Source organism: Sapajus apella, unplaced genomic scaffold (assembly GCF_009761245.1).
Source record: "Sapajus apella isolate SASKATOON/1434 unplaced genomic scaffold, GSC_monkey_1.0 scaffold37, whole genome shotgun sequence".
In the NCBI taxonomy this organism is placed as follows: domain Eukaryota; kingdom Metazoa; phylum Chordata; class Mammalia; order Primates; family Cebidae; genus Sapajus; species Sapajus apella.
Window position 1 is genome coordinate 11,204,339 of NW_022436977.1, and position 22,984 is coordinate 11,227,322.

Genomic DNA, 22,984 nt, shown 5'->3' on the forward strand with positions numbered 1-22,984 from the left:
GATATGAAGTTAAAACCAAGTAAAAAAAATTAATTAATTGGTGGAACAACAGAACTTCTAATGTAAGCAATTCAGTAATTCCACAGCTACATCCATGAAAAGGAGAGAAAACTGCACCATCTCTAAATGAAAGAAAAACAATTTTGGCCTTTTGAAAATTTCTCATTCACAAATGTGAAGTGGCTTAATTAGAATGTAATTTGCCCTTTTTGCCCATGGATGCTGTTCAGAAAGCATTGTTAAAGTCTCCCTTGAGCCTGCTGTCATGTTGAAGTCAGAGTTTTCTAAAGACCCTGAACAGCTGCAGAAGCTCTGCATCAGAGGGTTGAGTTTGAAAAAGTTAATGCAAGTCTGTGGAGCGATGGGGAACACTCGGTCTGTGTGGTAATGAGAGATCCAACCACCAAGTGCTACAGAGGCTTTAGGTTTGTCACATATGCCACGTGGAGGAGGTAGATGCAGCCATGAACGCAGGGCACACAGGTGGATGGAAGAGTTGCGGAAACAAAGAGAGGTGTTTCAAGGGAAGATTCTCAAAGACCAGGTGCCCACTTAACTCTGAAAAGGACCTTTGTTGGTGGCATAAAAAAGACACTGAAAGAGAGCACCCAAAAAATAATTTTGAACAATACAGGAAAATTGAAGTGACTGAAATAATAACTCAGGCAGTGGCAAGAAAAGGGGTTTTGCTTCGTAACCTTGGATGACCATGACTCCGTAAATAAGATTGTGAATCACTGGTCATTAGAGAAATGCAAATCAAAACCACACTGAGATACCATCTCACGCCAGTTAGAATGGTGATCATTAAAAAGTCAGGAAACAACAGATGCTGGAGAGGATAAGGAGAAATGGGAATGCTTTTACACTGTTGGTGGTAGTATAAATTAGTTCAACCATTGTGGAAGAAAGTGTGGCAATTCCTCAAAGATCTAGAACTAGAAATATCATTTTGCCCAGCAATTCCATTACTGGGTATATACCTAAAGGGTTACAAATCATTCTACTATGAAGACACATGCACATGTATGTTTATTGCAGCACTGTTCACAATAGCAAAAACTTAGAACCAACACAAATGGCTGTCAGTGACAGACTGGTTAAAGAAAATGTGGTACATATATACCATGGAAGACTCTGCAGCCATAAAAAGGGATGAATTTATGTCTTTTACAGGAACACAGATGAAGCTGGAAACCATCATTCTCAGTAAACTAACACCAAAACAGAAAGCCAAACACCACATGTTCTCACTCATAAGCAGGAGTTGAACATTGAGAACACATGGACACAGGGAGGGGTACATCACAAACCTGGGCCTGTTGGAGGTTGAGGGGCTAGGGGAGGATAGCATTAGGAGAAATACCTAATGTAGATGACAGATTGATGGGTGCAGCAAACCACCATGGCATATATATACCTGTATATAACATGTAACAAACCTGCATGTTCTGCACACGTATCCCAGGATTTAAAGTATATATATATATATGAAAGAAAGAAAAGAAACACTTTACTATAAATGGTCACACTGTGAGGTAAGAAAAGCCCTGTAAGAGCAAGAGGTGGCTAGTGCCTCGCCCAGTCAAAAAGGTCAAATGAGTCCTGAAATCTTTTGTGGTAGTCATGGAGGTGGCTTCAGGGGGATAACAACTTTGGTCATGGAGGAAAGTTCAGTGGTTGTGTGGCTTTGGTGGCAGCTGTGGTGGTAGTGGATATGGTGGCAGTTGGGATGAGTATAACGATTTGGTAATAATGGAAGCAATTTTGTAAGAAGTAGTGGAAGCTACAACAATTTTGGCAATGTAAGAGTCAATCTTCAAAAGTTCGACCAATGAATGGTGAAAGCTTTGAGGCGGAATCTCTGGCTCCTGTGGCCATGAAGGTCAATATTTTGCTAAACCAGGAAACAAGGTGGCCAAGATGGTGATTCCAGTAGCAGCAGTAGCTATGGCAGTGGCAGAAGTCTTAATTACTGCCAGGAAACAAAGTTTGGCACGAGAAGAGAGCCAGAGAAGTGACAAGAAAGCTACAGGTTACAACACGGTTGTGAATTCAGCCAGGCACAGGGGTGACACGGCCTAGCTGCTGTCAAAGAAGCTTTAGACAATACTTGTGTCAAAAAAGTTTTAGACAATATTCATATGTATAGGCAAAAAACTCGAGGATTATACTTGTGACTGATTACATAACAGGTGATCTTAGTTTCTGTTTTATGTAAAGCATTCCAATAAACGTTTTTAATGCAGATTTTTGCACCCTTTCCATTGATTACTAAATGTAATAGTTTGATCATAATGCTAAATAAATGCATCTTCTTTTTTAAAAAGAACACAATTTGCCACAAAGATGTGTAAACTCAACTGTGAATGTTCCATGTATACACCAAAAGTACAATTTCCAGTGGAATTTAGCACCATCAGAAAACAACCATTCAGGAATCTTCTTCCTCAACCCTGCTTCTACTTATTTTGGTTCCAGAAATGCCATATTTTAACCAAAACGTTCTTTTCATTTGCATGCTTCTCACAGTTGTAAAATAGCAAGACACCCACCTCTCATTATACACTGAATGAATAAGTCAACTTAACATCTGACTTGAGTCCAGTTTGTATAGTCTTTCAGAAAGAATGATCTTCCGTAAGCAATTATCTTTTCTAAGCACTTTGTTACAGACAAGATTTAATTCGGCAAACAGATGAATAATGAGAACAGATTGAATTACGCCAGCCTTAAGTTTAAAGATCATTTCTTTTAAACCTTGAATAATGGTATCATTTATACCCATCAAAAGCATGAAGTGTCCAATTTTGTTACATCTCTCAAGGAACCCTGTTTCATTTGAACTATAGCAAAAGACTTGAAAATGGAAAGCATAGCTTATGATAAAAGTGAAAGATAAAATATACAGAGGACAGAAAATATCACCGTATAATGTGATCCTATTTTGTTCTCCTATCTTACAGTGCCACTGAGGCATCTATACATTTCTGACCTTTGTATTATAGAACTTATACATAAACAGCTAGACCTGAGTGGCACTCCTACAAAAAATAGATGGTGGTCCTGAAAACTATGGCTTTTCTTAGATCATAACCAGGTAGCTTGCTACCTACCTTGTCATAATGCTGATTAACAAAAAAGGTTAAATCTTTAAAGGTGCATCTTCAAGAATCATGAATAGAAATTTATGCTATGAGAGTTCCATGATTCATGCTACTTAACCCTGCAATCAGATTATTAATGATGGCTTCTTTAAGGAAATAAGTATTATGGCTTTATTATACACTAAATGTATTATAATTAATCTGTATTGACAATCCACAAATAATATAGTTTGTTTGAAAAAAAGAAATTATTTAAACAATTGAAATGAAAAATTCTTTGAGCTATGCTATCACATTTCCTTTTTTTTTTTTTTAACAATTCACAAGTAATTACATTCATCAGACTGAAATCACAGGTCAAGACTTGTGGAAACTGTAATGCATAAGATGGTGTAGGTGACAATAAAGGAACTAGGGGGAAAAAGAGATATAGAAACACCATAGTCAATTTTGAAAATACACTGTTAAGGCACTCAAAAACTAAGGGGTTATTACCCAGACCATGCATTGTGTATTTAAAGGGATGCTGGGGTCATCATGCTGAGTAATCTTATTCTTGGTTTTAAACATGATTGGAGTTCTCATAAAGCAGCCATGTTACTCAGGCTTTGCTTTTATAGCTGCCACCTTGAGATTTGTGGTGCTTGGTTAAGGAAGCAACAGCAGCTTAGTGGTTACTTTAAGTATAGATAGTAGAGCAACACAGGAATAAGTTAAAATTAATTAGGCAAACAGATGTAAGATGTAATGTAAGAATGAATGGTAATTACTGATAGAGAAATTCTGCATGGTTTTTCAGTACATAGAATGACCTGATGCTAAATGATAAAGATATACAGATTCTTACATATGGAGAAAAAAAAACACAACTTAGAGATCACCCGATTGAACCTCCCTCTCAAATCTAGAAACTTTGTTATTGGATCCCTGACTGATAGTCATCATCCCTTTGTTTGTCTACATCAAGTAACAGAGAGCTCACTACTTTGGAGGGAACTCGTTTCATAATTGGACAACTATAAGGGAGTCTGTGACTTTGACAACTGTTGCATCCCTTGCCAAAGACTATAATTCAGAACACCTAGTGTAAAGTTATAGCACAATTAAAATGAAACTATCATGAACAGTCTAAGGGAAATGAACTGCTCTGCCTAAAGAAAGGCAGGTTAAAAACTCTCAACAACCTGTGAGAGGCCTACAAATGCAAAAGAATGTTTTGGTTAAAATATGGCATTTTGGGAACCCAAATAAGTAGAAGCAGGGTTGAGGAAGGAGGAAGACTCCCGCATAGTTGTTTTCTGATGGTGTTAAATTCCACTGGAAATTGTACTTTTGGTACATTCACAGTTGAGTTTATACATCTTTGTGGCAAATTATGTTCTTTTTTTTTAAATATCTGATTAAAAATGGCCAAAAGACCTGAATAGGCAGTTATCAAAGGAAGACACAGAAATGGCTAAAAGGTATATGAAAAAATGTTCAACATCACTAATCATCAGGAAATTGCAAAATAAGACCACATCAGATATGACCTCACTCCTATTAGAATGGCTAATATTCAAAAGACAAAAGGTAAGATGTATTGGCAAGGATGTGGAGAAAAGGAAATCCTTGTACAATGTTGGTGGGAATGTAAATTAGTGCAGCCATTATGGGAAATAGTATGGCAGTTCCTCAAAAAACTAAAAAATAGGACAATCATATGATTCATCATTCCCATTAATGGGTATATCTACAAATAAGATAGCAGCGTGTCAAAGATATATCTGCCCTCCCATGTGTATTGTGGCACTATTCACAACAGCCAAGGAATAGAATCAACCTAAGTATCTATCAATAGATGAATGGATAAAGGAAATATGGTTATATACACTGGAGAATACAGTTCAGTCATAAAAAGAAGAAAATCCTGTCATTTGCAACAACATGGATGAACCTGGAGGACATTAAGTGAAATAAGCCAGACAACGGAAAGACAAATACAGCATGATCTCACTCATATATACAGTCTGAAAAGTTGAAGCCAAAGAAGTAGAGAGTAGAAAGGTACATACTAGAGGCTGGATCAGTTACGGGTTGCAAGGTTGGGAAGATCCTGGTCAAAGGGTATAATATGATATTTGAATGGGGGCGTAAGTTCTAAAGATCTGTTTTACAGAATGGTGGCTATTGTTATGATGATATTTTATATTTGTGAAAAATTCTGGGAGAATGGATGTTAAAAGTTCTCCCACAAAAATGGTAACTATGTGAGATGATGCAAATGTTAATGAGCTAGATTTAGCCATCCCACAGTGTATATGTGCTTTAAGGCATCATGTTGTACATTATGAATATGTATAATTTTATCTGTCAGTTAAAAAAAACTAAATAAATTTGAAAGAAAATGACATAACTACTGAACAATGCTCACTTCTTAAAAGTCAGCTGAGGGAAATATAAATGCAATATGGGAAGATTAGAGGTATGAAAAGCCATCCTTTGCCTATTTTATACTTTGAGATGGTTAAGCAAATATCTTGATGATAAAGACATCCTAAGAAATTGTGGCTTTTGGATATCAGAGCAATGTTTCATGACCAAAATGAGAGGTTAATAAATAATTCATAGATTATATGTGAAAATTTATATAATTCAGGAAACATCATGTATATAAGTGCAGTCTTGAGTTATATAGTTAATACAATATTTGCTATGCATTTATCATTAATGCTAATATATATTATTCACAGAAAAATTAGAAAAAAGTAATGTCAAATTTATGTTCACACTTAAAACATCTTTTAAGAATAACTTCAATGTATAGTCAAATAGTAAGTATAATACATTATTATATGAAAATTGATTAGAATTAGTATCAGAATTTATTCCAAGAGTTTTCTAGTGTTTAACCATTTATTTCCTAATGAAGCCATCTTGTCAGGGTACTATTTCTTCAATGGCTATGTACTTACTGTATTCCTAGAAATCTTTCTAGGGGTAAGGATCTGGAAATGATTAAAACATAGTCATGATCTAATAAAATCATACTCCTAATTGAGAAGCACACTCCTCATATCCTAATTTTGTTGTACAACAGAAAGTGTAATCATAGAGGTAGCCAAAAGGTTTGGCTAGGCCGTAGGATAAAGGAGCAGACCTGGAGGTGCAGGGCAGCCTCCAGAGGCAGAACTGAATCCTATAGTGGTGAATAGAGGAGAAGTCAGAGAGAAACACAAGAACTACAAGATGAGAGTTGAGGTAATGACTATGGAAGAATGAAGAGTTTAGCATCATTTCAAGTTGGTTCAACAAATACTTACTAAACACACCTAAATGGCAGATACTATATTAGCTTTAGGTATGAAGTAATGAATCTCCTTAGACTACTGGGGGAATCAGTCACATAATAAATTTAATAGAGTTATGTAAAAATTATGAAAAAGGCATAGCAGAGTGCTATGGAGACAATGAGTTGAATGTATATATCACAGCCTGGTGAGGAGGGTCAGGGAAGACTTCTTGAAATGAGGTTGGGCTAATAGTCAATAAATGACTAAGAGACAGCCAGGCCTGGCATAAGGTTTGATATCACTGATGGATAAAGAATGTATGCCAGAAGAATGAAAAAGTACAAATCAAGACTCTATGCAAAGAAATAAAATATTGTGTAAAGTGAACTTTAGCAATTTTTGGTTAACAGAGCCAAAATTTCAAGGAGAACATTTAAGATTGGTATGGCCAAAGATAAGGCTGAGGGGTTTATAGAGAGCCTTGTGTAACATGTTAGAAAAGTTGGATCTATTCTATACATCAAAAGATGTTTTGGACAAAGTTCGAAATCTTACAGAGTAAATATAAGTTAAAAACTATCAGGAAGGAACTCTAGTTCTTCAACATGTAATAAGAAGTGAAATAATCAGATGTGGATTTTAAACAGGTTAATTTGATGGGAGGAGCATGTAGGAGGATAAGTTTAAGGAAGGTGAAAGTCAAGAGTCCAATTAGGAGACTATGAAGGGAAGAGATGATGGATGTCTGATCTAGGGTAGTAGTGTGTAGATGATGAGGAAATGGATTTGAGAAATATTCAGAGAGAAAAAACTGTCAAGACTTAGAAGTGATAAGGAGAGAGGGATGGGGAAGAGAAAAAGTTAAGTTTCAAGGTTCTAGTTTATGGTGACTACATGAACGGTTCTGCTAAATGAACAAAAAATTGGGAAAAAATTGGAGGTGGGGATTATATATCCCATTAAGTTTGAGCTTAAGGTGCTCACAGAACTTCCATGTTGGAATATAATTGATTTTTGGAGACATGGGCTGGACACCTAGATTTGGTATCATCACCATAAATCATCAGAATGACCATTAAAAAGGATACGATTATCTAGTGAAAATATGTACGATAAACAGAGAAATGTTAGAGAATGCCACCTGGGAAATAGCAATATACAAGGAAATGATGCAAGAAGAAAAAAAAAGTAAATTCTATAATTGTGACCAAATACATACAAGATAGGCACAAGTAAACCCAGGAAACTGGAATCAGATGAGGGTAATCTTGATAAGAGGATGTTGATATTGTTAAGTGAAGCAAGAGTCTCATAAAATAAGGTCAGAAAAGAAGTTATTGGACTTGACAAATAACCATCATCATTACCTTAGCAAGATCAGTGTTAATAGAGTGACAGGGGTTTGCAGTAAGAGGAAATAAGAAGGAAAGTGAAGAGATGCCAAGGGATGACCAAGGTAAAGTAGGTCAATGCTGAACCTTGATTGATACAGTATCTAGCTAAGGAGTTTTGACTTCCTTATGTGAACTATATGAAGCTACATGAGATTTCTACAGAAAAAAACTAGCATTATCATATTAATTTAAAAATATGACTCTGAAGGTGTATACAGATGGATTCTAATGAGCCGGTATTGGAGGCAGAAAAACAACTTAGGAAGTGTAGAAGTGAAAATGGACACTTCCGCCATACTTCCAATATGAACAACCACTTCACATACCACAGTCAGAAGGAAAAAAAAAATACATTATACTTTGAGATAATTAAAAAATCACAGAATTACTTTCTGCTTCTGATCTCCAAAATACAAAACCTTGAATTTTTTTCTTCGGTACCCAAACTTCCTAACAAAACAATTTTAAGCCTACTTCTGACAATATTATAATTTAAGATTTAGAATGATCTCTGAAAATATGAAACCAGGTAGGAAAGCTGCTGTTCTCAAGAACAGCATGAAAACATCAAGAAAACTAGGTAACCTTAGTCATTCCAACTTTGTCTTCAAATACTTAATTGTTTTTGTTTTGCCAATGTTTCTGAAATCTAATGCCTTCCCTGTATTTGTTGTAATTAAACATTTCTTTCCTTTTTAATTTTTTTTTCTTTAAAGTCACAGAGCAGGTTAGGTTCTCAAAGACTGGAATTCAGGAAATGTACCTTTAGAGACTCCTTCTTAACCAACCACCAGGGTATAGCTTCTCTTAATTTATACCCCTCACTCTCTCTTAAAAAAAAAAATCAAACAAAATTATTTAGTTTTAATTGACAAAAATTTCACATTTATCATGTACAATATGTTGGTTTGAAATATGTATACTTTACAGAATGGCTACATCAAGCTAATTAACATTTGTACGACTTCACATATTCATCTTTTTATGTGGTGAGAAAACACAAAATCTACTAACTTTGCTGTTTTCAAGAACACTATACATTGTTATTAACTATAATCACCATGCTGTAAAATATATTTCTGGAATTCACTTTTCTATCTAACTAAAATTTTGTATTCTTTGACCAATAGCTCCACAACTTGCCTCCTTTCCCTAAGCCCTTGGCAACCACCATTCTGCTCTTTATTTCCATGAATTCCAGGTTTTTTTGATGCCACATATAAGTGAGAGTATGCAGTATTTGTCTTTCTGTGCCTGGCTTATTTCCCTTAACCATAATGTTCTCAGGATTTAACTGTATTGCTGCAAATGAAAAGATTTCCTTCTTTTTTAAGACTAAAGGAAAGTATTCCATTGTGAGTACATTTTACATTTTCTCAACATGTTCATCCACTGATGAACACTTAAGTTGATTCCATGTCTTAGTTATTGTGATTAACGCTGCAATGAATATGGGACTGCAGATACATCTTTGACATAATGATTTTTTTTTACTTTTGCCCTTTCTTTTCAATATTGCGTATTACTTATATATGTATCTGTTCCACCTGGAATGTGTTTGATTTACGCTTTGTTAACTTTTAAAAGAAAAAAACATTGTGTTATTGATTTGTTTGACTTATTCCACAATAACTTATTTAATGATATTTTAAAGTATTATTATAGGTTCATAAAGCTTTACATTATATACTTTAAATATTATGCAGTTTTATTTAAAAAATAAAGAGAAATATAAATGTTTTTTTGTTAATCAAAGAATAAAACATTTGAATTCTTCTTATCAAAGAATTAAAAGTTGAATTATCTTTATTCTTAGTACTTAAGGTTACAAAGAGACTTTTAAAATCAATAATAAGTAAAATTTGAATTAGCAAAATTTAAGATATATATCCAGCCCATATTTAGCAGTGTTTTCTTGTATATATTAACTGACAAACATTACTTAATAAAAACAAATTAAAGTAATATGAACCAAAATATAAACAAAAGGGATTTATGTAAATTTGAGAGGACCGGGCATATGCTTGAGTATGACAGTTTTTCAAAACATCCAATTATATTGTGAAAATTTGGCAGAAGTACCTAGCAGTTAACACTGTAATAACAATGGCTACTTTGAAGGCGAATAAGTCTACTTATAATCAGTATGCTGAGAGCAGTATTTTAAATTTTCTAGAGCATTAGACATGTATTCCTCTTAGAAAACTGACAGAAATATTTTACATTCTAATTAGAATTTAACTGAGGTGATTTCTGTGGTATGATGGTTGGCAGCTAGCTGCACCTGATTCAATCCCTATAAGCATCCCATGGAAACTTCCAAGAAAACCAAAAAGGATGCAAATTCACAGGAGTATTGGAAATTAAAGTTACCAATCAAAGATTTCCCAGTTTCTGGAAGGAACTTTTTCCAACTTTAGACAGCTGTCTAGCTGGAGAACTATTCAGTGACTGCCTAGTATTTAGACTCCTAAAACACTAACCTGACCATAGAGGAATGCAAGGGTGTTTCTAAGAACTTTCCAATGTCTGTCCTCTTTATAAGAGTTCTGGGGCTGAGACTGTGGCCAAGCAAGGCTATCAATCACTGCCTATTTCATGCTAATGGCTTCCCCAGGCAGTATAGCTTTTTCTCCCTTCCCACACCTTCTCACTCTATATCCATTAAGGAATATACAACTCCCAAGATTGTAATACTGCTTGTACAATAGAGAATGAACAATGGTATGTGAAGCTACTTAGAAGAAAGTGCTAGAAGAACACTGGGAACAATATACCCTGGGGATTATATAGAATCTTTTATGCTCTGCTTTTAGCAAGACAAACTTTACTGGTTGTTTATATTGTTCAGAAAAAGAAATATGCTTAGAAAAGCCACTAATAGACGCTGAAACATATTTTTCCCTAGTCTGAAAGAATGCTTCATTTGAATAAAGAAATGGCAGAAAGTAGAAAATTTTTAGGGGCTGGCCTTTCAGTTTAAAGTTCGCAGGTAGATGCTGACAACATCCAGGTGGTCAGCAAATACATATTCAAAGAAACTGTAAACTACCAAAACAAGCAGGATAAAAAAATCTTACTATCTCAACACACACACATATGCACAACACACACAAACAGATATGTGTATGTATCTACATGAAAACACAAAAACAAACACCCAGCAGGAAATACTGCTAAATTGTATTATCACAGTGTTATCTCTGTTTGGCACTAAACATTTTTGTTATTTAAAAAATGTACACTGTATATTTTCAAATCTAGCATTAATGTGTTTTATTACCCTAGCCAGAAAAAAATATATAAAATATACATCTTAAATTTTGCTAATTCAAATTTTGCCTATTGTTGATTTTAACAGTCTCTTTGTAACCTTACGCACTAATAAGATATTTAACATGTTTTTCTTTCTGTTTAACTAAATTAAATATTTATTTGTATATATTTTCCTTTTGAAGAAAGCTGCGTAACCCTTAAAGTATATAATGCCAAACTGTATAACCTATAATATTTTTAAATATCATTGAAAAAAGTTTATATTGAAGTCGTCAAATCACTGACAAAATGACTTTTTTCTTGCAAAATATATTACTGACAAGTAATTTCTAGTTAGGAGTATATGCCTCATGATATAATAAAACTACTGTAAAGTAGATACCAGTTTAATCTTAATAAATTTATCAAGAATTTAAAAGATATTAATAGAATGATCTTGGTACATAACTTCTTAAGGCAAAATAAAGATATGAAAATGGTGACTATGTGAAAATTAAAAATGGCTAATAAGCAAAACCCAGCATTTCCCTTAATGCTACTTTTCTTTCCACTAGATTTTTTATTACCAGTTTCAATATCAAATTAGCATTACCATAGTGTTTTTGTTGTGAGCTAACTAATCAGCAAAACTTCTGTTTTTGGATTGAAAGAAAATGTGAATATGTCAAAAATTTAAATATGACTCATAAATTTAGTCACAGTTAAATTAAACACATTTTAATACACCTAAAGATTAAAGATACCATACTTAGGAGTAGTTGCCACCTCTTAGAACTTATATTAAAATGATCTTCTTAGAAATAACTAGAGACTTGGGATTTAAACGAACAATTGAAAGCCAAGATTAAAAGCTTAATCATTCGATACTGATTTTAAAAAATAAAATGCTGAAACTGAGCAACAAAATTTTCAGGTCACTCCAATGAGTATAATTTTTTCCCAGTTTGGTAAAAATACCTATATTTTTCTAGAAATTGATTAAAAACATGCTATATTAAAGAAGGTAGCTCCTGGTACCAGAACGACAGACTGCACTGAACTTGCCTTTTCATGTCTCTAAATAGTAAATAATTAGGCAATTGATATGATAAAGGTAGTAGTAGTATGCATCAGAGTACACATTTCTTGGATGGTTGAAGGAAGAAAGAAAAATAGACAAATCTTAGTAAAGGAAAAATACGAATCAGGATTAGTGGCTACATTTCTTTGAAATCTTGAAGAAATGGTGAGCAAAGTGTGTATGCGTGTGTGGATAGATAGATGATAGAGTGATAGATAGGTAGATAGATATAGAGATAGAGATAGATATAGGTACAGTATGTGGAGGGATAGAGGAAATCTAGGTGGCCGATTTAGAGTTAAAAGTACCAAGGCATAAAGATGCTTCATTCTAGACCTAACCCTCTACTGTGACATTTGAAAGTAACTTTATTACTTCTAGATTCAGTTTTTCCATCTGCAAAATGACAGGGTTTTTACATGATCTAACATGCTATGCCTTTCTGAATATAAATAACACATTGGCTGTGTCCAGCTACATGCATCACTTCTCTCTACCATCAACATTTAATTCTATTGCAGCCAGGGGTTAGGAAAAATAACAAGAAAGCACTGGACACCGAAGTCAGCCCGAGGCAATCTTTGCTCTTTGCAGAGCTTTCAGCTAATGGGCTTCTACAGGACTTTCAATTTGGCGAGATGTCCGCCTCCATGTTTGTATGGGTTCTCTCTCTATGTGCAGTTACAGTCAATGCAAACTTTTTCTTGCTTCTAACCATATCTGTTGAAAATCATTTACTTTTAACAGCTACAGTTCTAACACTACTTAAATTATTCTCAGGGTAGAAATAGGATTAGAAGTACAACTAGCAATTAAAAATGACTGACTCAGAGGTGCTGCAAACCACCTCCTCAAAAAACAAAGTACATCTTCAAAAAGAGAAAAAGGTCAAAAAGTACTGATGCAATCTCTGGAAGTGTTTAATATTCTTCCCAAAAGGCACGATTTAAAACAATGGATTAGTAACATCGAAACATTTGACTTTACTTTTGCAAGTAAATGGTGTTAGTGTCAGAACAATTCAACAAATGGAATTTTAGTTCCATGGGAAAAGTTAGAGTAATAAACACTAAAAAGATGATACTTATTGAAAATAATGAAACATGGCACAAACATAAAAATAGACACATAGATTAACAGAATAGAAAGCCCAGAAATATATCCACACATTTACTGACAAATGATTTTCAACGAAAGTGCCAAATCTCACTGTACACACAGTGAGAAAAAGGTAATCTCTTCAACAAATGATGTTGAAAAAACTGGATGTCCACATGCAGAAGAATGAAATTTGACCCACTCTTATCTCACACTATATAAAAAATCAACTCACTTTGGAAGGCCAATGTGGATGGATCATGAGGTCAGGAGTTTAAGACCAGCCTGGCCAAGATGGTGAAACCCTGTTTCTACTAAAAAATACAAAAAATTAGCCAGGTGTGGTGACAGGTGCCTGTAATCCCAACTACCCAAGAGGTTGAGACAGAGAATTGCTTGAACCCGGGAGGTGGAGGTTGCAGTAAGCAGAGATCACGCCACTGCACTCCAGCCTGAGTGACAGAGCAAGACTCTGTATAAAAAAAAAATCAACTCAAAATTGGTTGAAAACTTGAATGTAAAACCCAAAACTATAAAACTATTAGAAGAAAACACAGAGGAAAAACTGCATGACATTGGACTGTGTAATGATTTATTAGCTATAAACTCAAAAAGCACAGGCAACGAAAGCAAAAATAGACAACAGGATTTCATTAAACTAAAAATTTCTTCACAGCAAAGGCAACAATCAACAAAGTAAGGAGTTGCCCTATAATGTTGTGAACTATACACTTAATAAAGAGTTAATCTCCAAAATATAAAAGAAAAGAACTCAAATATTTCAACAGCAAGAAAACAAATAACATGCTTTAAAAACAATCAAGGGATCTGAATAGACATTTCCCCAAAGAAGACATACAAATGTCCAATAGTATATGAAAAATCTTTAACACCACTAATCATCAGAGAAATACAAATTAAAATCACAATGAGCTATCACCTCACTCCTATTAGAATGGCTATTACCAAATAAGGTAAAAGATAACAAATCTTGGCAAGGAAGTGGAGCAAAGAGAATCTTGTACACTGTTGATGATAACATAAATTAGGACAGCAATTATGAAAAACAGTATGAAGCTTCCTCAAAAAGTTAAAAATAGAACTATTACACAATCCATCATTTTTACTTCTGGGCTTATAGTCAAAGAAAATGAAATCAGTATGTCAAGAAATCTCCACAAGCATATGTTTACTGCAGCGTTTCTCACAACAGCCAAGATACGGAATCAACCTAAGTGTCCACTGACAGATAAATGGTTAAAGAAAATGTATATAAATATAATGAAAGAGTACTCAGCCATAAAAATCAAGGAAATTTTGTCATGTGCAACAACATGGATGAACTTGGAGAACATTATGTTAAATGAAATAAGCCAAGCACAGAAAATCTAATACCATATGATCAGCCCACTCATATGTGGAATATTTTTTTTAAAAGTGGAACTCATAGAATTAGAGAGTAAAATGGTAGTTGGGTAGGGGTTTGGGGGTGGGGAGATGTTGGTCAATGTATAAAAATTTTTAGTTAGGTAGGAGGTATAAGTTCAAAATGCCTATTGTACAACATTATGACTACAGTTAATAATACATTGTATTCTTGAAAAAATGCTAACAGTATGGAAGTGTACTCATGACAAAAATAACTATGTAAGGTGATGCATATGTTAATTAGCTAGATTCAGTCTACCATAATGTATATATACTTCAAAACATCATGTTGTATATAATAAATACATACAATTTTATCCATCAATTTAAGAAAGTTAAAAAAAGTGAATAGTGATATAGTTACTGGCATGTTTTTGGCTAAAGCAACTGCTATAAGGTTATTAACCATTAATTGTCAAAATATTATTGGCCTAATACGTCTTTCAAATAACACATCTAGATTCACCTCCCTTGCTATTTTTGAACAAAAAAATAAAATAATCCTCTAACTCACATGCCAATTCAGAGACAGGTGTCCAAAATCACACTGACCTTGTGGTTTTCAAAGGATAGAAATACCTTTCATCTAAAATTTAAAAATAATCAATGAACAGAAGAACAAGGTGATTGGAAAGAAGTACTAAAAGGAAGACTGTGATTCTGGATTGTTGGAAGCGATTTCAGAGGTACTATGCAAAATGAAAAGAAAGACTATTTGCATTTCTGATGGGGACAGGGGAGGGATAGCATTAGGAGAAATATCTAATGTAGATGACGGGTCAATGGATGCAGCAAACCACCGTGGCACATGTGTATCTATCTAACAAACCTGCACGTTCTGCACATGTACCCCAGAACTTAAAGAATAATAACAACAACAAAAAGAAATACACCAAAACAACATTCATCACATTTGCTCCCCAAATTCAGATTGGCATGTATCTCAGTGGTAAGTTAGAATTGTTCTAAAGATGACTTAAACACTTATCACTAAAGATGACTCAAACACTTAAATATCAATTCTCCATTGACCAAAATCATCATAGCTTCTCAAAGATGTTATGGGTTACTAAAGCCCAATTATGGAGATTTTGAGTACAAAGGAAGCGGTGTGTAACAGGAAAGTAAAAAAAGGCACAGAATTTAGAGGAAGACAGAAGTTGAAGGGCAGGTTAGGGTGGGACCCTCAGGCTGCTCATCAGCTTTCTCGACACTTCTGCTCATCTGGGCTTGGATTTGCTTCCTCTTTACCTATGCCCTTAGAGCCCCCGTGCTTGCTATTATTTAATTTCTTACCTCTCTTGCCCCTAAATCAGGAGCTTACTAAAGGCAAGATCTATCTTTCACTGCAATTTCCCCATTGTCTTGTGCTGTGGTCTGAATGGTTACGTTCATAAAAAATTCATATGTTGAAACCTACAACTCAAGGTAGTAGTATTAGGAGGTGAGACAGTGGAGAGGTGATTAGGTCATGAGCAGGGAGACCCTCATGAATGGGATTTTAGTTGTCTTATAAAAGAGACCCTAGAGAGCTTTCATCCCTTTGGCCATGTGAAGTTTGCACACAGTGAAAAGATAGCTATCAGTGAACAAGGAAGTGGCCCTCATCAGACACCAAATCTGATGGGATCTTAATTTTGGACCTTCTAGCATCCAGGACTGTGAGAAATGAATTTATGCTGTTTATAAGTCACTCAATTTATGGTATTTTTTATAGCAGCCTCACAGACTAAGACATTCTACATAAGTCCTCAAACTTACATACTCAGAAAATGTCTACTGAATGAATTAATTTCATCTTTTAGAATGTGGGCTTCATGAGAAACTAGACTGACTTCTTGTTCACTGCTGCAACCATAGAAAAGTTTCTGGTACATGGTAGGCACTGGATAAATATTTCTTTTTTTTATACTTTAAGTTCTGGGGTGCATGTGCAGATCGTGCAGGACCGTTACATAGGTATACACATGCCATGATGGTTTACTGCATCCATTCCCCTGTCATCTACATTAGGTATTTCTCCTAATGTTATTCCTCCCCAATTCCCCCACTCCCTACTATCCCTCCCCTACCCCCAACAGGCCCCAGTTTGTGATGTTCCCCTCCCTGTGTCCATGTGTTCTCATTGTTCAACACCCACTTATGAGTGAGAACATGCAGTGTTTGGTTTTCTGTTCTTGTGTCAGTTTGCTGAGAATGATGGTTGCTAGCTTCATCCATGTCCCTGCAAAGGACATTAATTCATCCTTTCGTACGGCTGCATAGTATTCCATGGTGTATATGTGCCACATTTTCTTTATCCAGTCTATCATTGATGGGCATTTGGGTTGGTTCCAAGTCTCTGCTATTGTAAACAGTGCCACAATGAACATATTCATGCATGTGTCTTTATAGTAGAATGATTTATAATCCTTTGAGTATATATCCAGTAATGGGATTGCTGAGTAAAATTGTAATTCTATATCTAGATCCCTGAGGAATCTCCACACTGTCTTCCACAATGGTTGAACTAATTTACGCTCCCATCAACAGTGTAAAAGTGTTCCTATTTCTCTACATCCTCTCCAGCATCTGTTGTCTCTAGATTTTTTAATGATTGCCATTCTAACTGGCATGAGATGGTATCTTAATGTGGTTTTGATTTGCATTTCTCTAATGACCAGTGATGATGAGCTTTTACTCATGTTTGTTGGCTGCATAAATATCTTCTTTTGAAAAGTATCTGTTCATATCCTTCACCCACTTTTTGATGGGGTTGTTTTTAGAATGAATTAGTCCGTTAAGCAGCACTTTTTATTACAAGTAGACTCCTGGCTTAAGCAGTTAACATAGACTGGTGACTTTAAAGTAAACTGCATCCAAAAAGTTCTGGTTTAATTATAAATTAGATAAAGATGGGCAGTGCCCGGGTACAGGTTGTTTGTTAAGCACATCCAGGTAAAAAACACCAGCCATGTGCGATGGCTCACATCTGTGATCCCAGCACTTTAGGAGGCCGAGGGAGGCAGGTCATGAGATCAGGAGTTTGAGAGCAGGCTGGCCAACATGGTGAAACCCTGTCTCTGCTAAAATACAAAAATTAGCCAAGCATGGTGGCACATGCCTGTAGTCACAGTTACTTGGGAGACTGAGGCAGAAGAATTGACTGAACCTGGGAGGCAGAGGTTGCAGCGAGCTAACATTGCACCACTGTGCTCCAGCTTGGGAAACAGAATGAGACTCCATGTCAGAAACAAAACAAAACCAGTTTAATGCTTTCCTCTCCTTTGGTATTGCAGAGGCATAACCATAGCCTAACAGAATCTCAGACTTTGTGAGGCATCTTAGCCTTTTGGTTACAATAAATGAGTAATTAGACACTCAAGAAAATGTATTTTCTTGACAGAAATCATCTCCAGAGGATGGTTTAATCCTTAATGACTGACATAAAATTCTCTAGATGTGTTGAACTGTGAACGGTCAGTCCAGCAAAACACTATTAGGTACATACATATTTCATATATAGATGAAAAGCATCAAGAACTCCCAAAATATTCATGACGGAAACAGGTTTTATGCCTCACCCCCTGATGCAAAATATGTGAAATAGTGTGCTCCTTAGAGAAGGGAAACAGCCTTTCATTCTTACTGTCATTAGTTAGAAAATTGTTTTTATTTTAGATGGATGGTTGCATTTGCCATGTGGGAACAAATTCTTCAGGTCCTTGATCAATCACTTGTCCAAATAGGAAAATTGTAATCCCTCTCCTACTGATGCATGCTCTAGAACAAAGGGTCATTTTTATGTAACAGGTAAGGCTAATAAATTGTACCTTCACAGAAAACATTCTGTGGAAAGGGGAGTGCATTTATAGTAAGCCAAAGGTACCTTGGGGGACTGGGATGTTCAGTCCTAATGTTCAGGTTATTTACCAGCAAAATAGTTTTAGACTCTTTTGTCTGATGAGAAATTCACAAGAGAAAAATTCAATAGTGTACTACCAGACTCTGACTGAAAACATACTTCCCCTTATGTATTTCTTCTCTAAATCCATCTTCAAAGAAATGGGAATGTACTCAAAAGAAACCAAGAAATCTGTAATAAAAGGGGAAGATTATGAAGTTACCTGGGGATGTGGCTAAGCCTACAGAGTATTTAAATATCAAAAGAAAGTACAATTTGATTTCTGTTTTTGTTCAAATGGTGTCTAGGAAAATCCACAGAATTAAGGAGTTTTGTCTTTTTCCCAACTAGTAAGTATCCTTACTACACAGACAAGATGTCATTTCTTCCTTGTAGCTGAGTTTTCCAATTTTGTGTTTTTAAAAACTTAGAGGAAGTAATGCTGAGACAGGCTTCAAATGTTGCATTCTAGGTTTTGCTGTTCTTTTGTTAGTTGGATGGTTGGCTTTCTGGTTACTTTTACTGTTGTTACCTGACTCTAGGTTTCAAAACCAACGGAAAAATACCTATTCATTAGTCAACCAGCTGAAATCAGAAGATAGATTTATTCATAGACAGTTTTCTTTTTCCAGTTGAGTTAGCCCTTGGCCAGCAATAGCTTAGAATTCAAGTTTCAGTTCAACTGCGAAAGCGTTTTAAAAGTATGATTAAAACTATCTCTAAAGGCTGTATTTGGGGGGTTGGGAGCTGGGGAGGGATAACATGGGGAGAAATGTCAGATATAGGTGATGGGGATGGAGGCAGCAAACCACATTGCTATGTATGTACCTATGCAACAATCTTGCATGTTCTTCACATGTACCCCAAAATCTAAAATGCAATTATATATATATAGTCAGTTGATTATATATTTAAAAAAAAAGAAAAAATGTCAGTACTCTGAAAATGCCTCAAATTTTAAAAAATGATCAATCAGTGTAGTGTGCTCTAAAACTCTTAATACAACATAAATGGTGACCTAGAATACTATATGAGCTCAAGTAGACTTTTCATTATCACTTTGTTTTTTGCAACTGAAAAACTCTGGCATCTAGATACATAATAGGAGAGGGCAAAAACAAATGTAATTCTGATAAACAACTTCTGTTTCTGATTCACTCAATTACAAATATGTATTGAGTTTCTACCATGCATCAAGAACTTCTTATAAGGCAGTAATGACAGATATGATTCCTCTTTTCAAAATTTCAATTTGTAAATCCTAAAATAGAATTCAAGTGCACCTCTATGCTGTTGCATTCTATTCTCTCTCCTGAATGTAATTACAGATTACAGTTATACTAATATATAATATAAAATGAGTACATGCATTTTTTAATAAAACAATAATTTCTGATAACTAATAATATAATTAATAATAACTAATAAACAATATTTGCATTCATAAAAATCTCTATTGGCACAATAGAGATTGTATCTATGTTGGTAGTAATTTCCTTAGGATAGATCAGATTGTCAACAGATTTTTTTTTTCTTCTGGCAAAGTAATGGAAAATTCTATACTGCCAAAGCAAAAATTGTGCCCAGTTAATTAGACAAGGGAATTTTCATTAAGGCTACTGCAAAAGGGAGAAGATCAGACGGGGCTTTATTTTTTTCTTAAATATATCTCAAAGGAGCAGAGATAGAATTTACAATTATAAGTTTTCTAAAGTAAATGCTCTAAGGGAAAGGAGGTCAGAGGCCTGTGGGTTTAGGCCATTTGGAATATGCAAGGGCTAGGAGGAGAGGGATGTCAGGGGATAGAAGCAGAAAGAAGTCTGTCTCAAGTTTTGCCAAGCTGGGAAAAACATTAGAATTGTCACAATAAGTATTCAGTACTAAAAGAAACATGCCATACATAAAAATATCAGTATCAAATCAAATGTATAGCCACAAGTACATATAATCTACCCGTTGTCACTGAAGTATAATGCTCAATGAATCGCAAAACCTAAGGTATTCTTTCTCTTTATATCTATCTGCCTTGTTTTCATTCCTTTGACCAGTGAATCTATGACCCTCATGCCCTCATGCCAAATCCTGACCAAATCCTGAGTTTCTGCTTTTTAAAATAAAGTTTTATCAGCATACAGCCATTTCTATTTATTTGTTAATATCTATGGCTGCTTTGTACTAGTGCTGCAGAGCTGAGGAGGGTAACAGAGACTGGTACAGCTATAAAATATTTACTATCTGGCCCCTCACAGAAAAAAAATTGCCAACCCGTACTTTAGACAGTTATCTAGTGTGTACAGGAGTTTTGCCATTCCTGAGTTTTATAAACACAATAAGACTCAATTTACCTGCAGGTCACTTGCTACCAAATAAATATCCAAAATATTTAAAAAAATAATATTGATCTTTTCCTTAGGATGAGAGGCAAGAATTACCATATTACACAATACAATAAAATAAGAAAGGGCTAATTATCCTCTTTTCAACTATCTATGTGATACACATTTACCGTTTTACTGTATTAACATGACTGTGTTTCCTAGAACACAGAAAACATGGAAATGAACGAATCTAACATTACCTCACAGAGATATTTTAGAATAAATTTAACTCGATCTTTTCTTTTAATGGAATTCTATCCAGAAGCAGGTTGTTTTGAATTTTTAATCTACCTTTCTTTAGGCAGAACAGTTCATTTCTCTTAGACTGTTCATCACAGTTGCATTTTAATTGTGCTATAACCTTATACCAGGTGTTCTGAATTATAGCCTTTGGCATGGGATGCAACAGATGTTAAAGTCATGGACTCCCTTACGGTTGTTCAATTATAAAGCAAGTTCCTTCCAAAGTAGTGAGCTTCCTGTTACTTGATGTAGACAAACAAAGGGATGATGACTATCAGTCAGGGATCCAATAACAAAGTTTCTAGATTTGAGAAGGAGGTTCAGTCGGGTGATCTCTGTTTTTTTTTTTTTCTTTTCTATATGTAAGAATCTGCGTATCTTTATTATTTAGCATGAGGACATTCTATGTACTGAAAAAGCATGCACAATTTCTCTATCAGTAATTACCATTCATTCTTACATTATGTTGTTCTAGAATTATGCTTAGAGATTAAGGGCTACGAGCAGTAGGCTTTGAAAAGGAACACTGATTTTTGCCCAGTCTTCATTCTTCATTAAGATAGTTGAAACTGGCTGATTATCTGAACCAGTATCTACTCAGTTCACATGAAAATGTGATCTCATTGTTAATTCAAAAAAAGTCATCTAATGTATGCATATAAATGATTTACATATTACATATGGTATGTATCTGAACCACATTCAACTATAAACTTAGACCAGGTGCCAAAAAGTAAACTATGGGGAAATAATGAATACTTCTATTCATTAGTAAACCTTTACTGAAATTCAATTCTAAATCCTTATTGAAATTATAAGTGTCAGTCAATTCTGTAGCATCACATTTTTTATAGTGTTTGAGTACTATGAGTGCTAAATAAATCTTTAACTGAATTAGCAGTAGTGATATATTTATATCACTATAATATATAGTCTAATATTTGGAACAAGACACCATAATAGCTCTGGACATGTCTCTCTCATGAATAGGCTTTGTGACCTTGGACAAACCAAGGCTTTAGTTATCTCAAATATTGAATAAGTCATTGGCTCTCAAACTTTGCAGTATATGAGAATCACCTGGAAGACTTGTTAAACCACAGGTTGCTGGATTCCACCCTCAGAGTTTCTGATTCAGGAAGTCTGGGATGGGGTGGATAAGTTGCATTGCTAAGTTGCCAGGTGATGCTGACACTATTTGTCAAGGAACCACACTTGGAGAACAAAACCAGGATTGGAGGATGGTGGTAGTGATTGCCAAATAATTAATAATTTATAGCTGTAATAGAAAGTAGTCAGCATCAAACAAGCACAGTGAAATGTAATCATCTTTTTAATCAGTTTCTTTCGAATTAGAAGGGAGATGAATGTTCTTTTCTTTCTTTATATTTTAACAGAGCTATTGACCATGTAAATGTTTTGTAGTACTTACGTCATAGCTTGATAAATGGATTCAATTCCATAACGCATAGCAAATTCGTCGACTATTTCTTGGGAAGCATCATCAAAAAAAACCTTCCAGGCTTCATCCCCTTTGACATCCGGGATTTTCACTCCACCATTAGCTTTCACTTCAGTCAAGTAATGGAACAGATTCTAAAAGCAAGTAGTTTTTAATTGTTCAGTGATTCCTCAGAATAGGCCAGAAATATTTAATTAAAACTTTCAGTAAAATGCACTTGCACTGTCATTGCCTCTAATGTTTCATCAGCATAATGGGAACACCTTGAATTTTTGTTCGAACTCAATTCATCTTTTATTCAAAATCTGTTTTGATTTCTGCCTGAATAAAAGCACTGATGTAAATATTCGAAGGAAGGACATAGTTTAATATCTGGGACAAAA

General features: G+C 34.8%; 1 protein-coding gene across 2 annotated transcripts in view; it reads right to left on the minus strand.

The window, feature by feature from the left end:
• UNC13C (unc-13 homolog C) overlaps positions 1-22,984 on the minus strand; it is a 605,313-nt gene that overhangs the window by 277,396 nt on the left and 304,933 nt on the right. For both annotated transcript variants that reach the window (XM_032297403.1, XM_032297404.1), the window contains exon 13: positions 22,572-22,735. In XM_032297403.1, the coding sequence (XP_032153294.1) occupies positions 22,572-22,735 (164 nt within the window). The remainder of the gene's footprint in view (positions 1-22,571; positions 22,736-22,984) is intronic.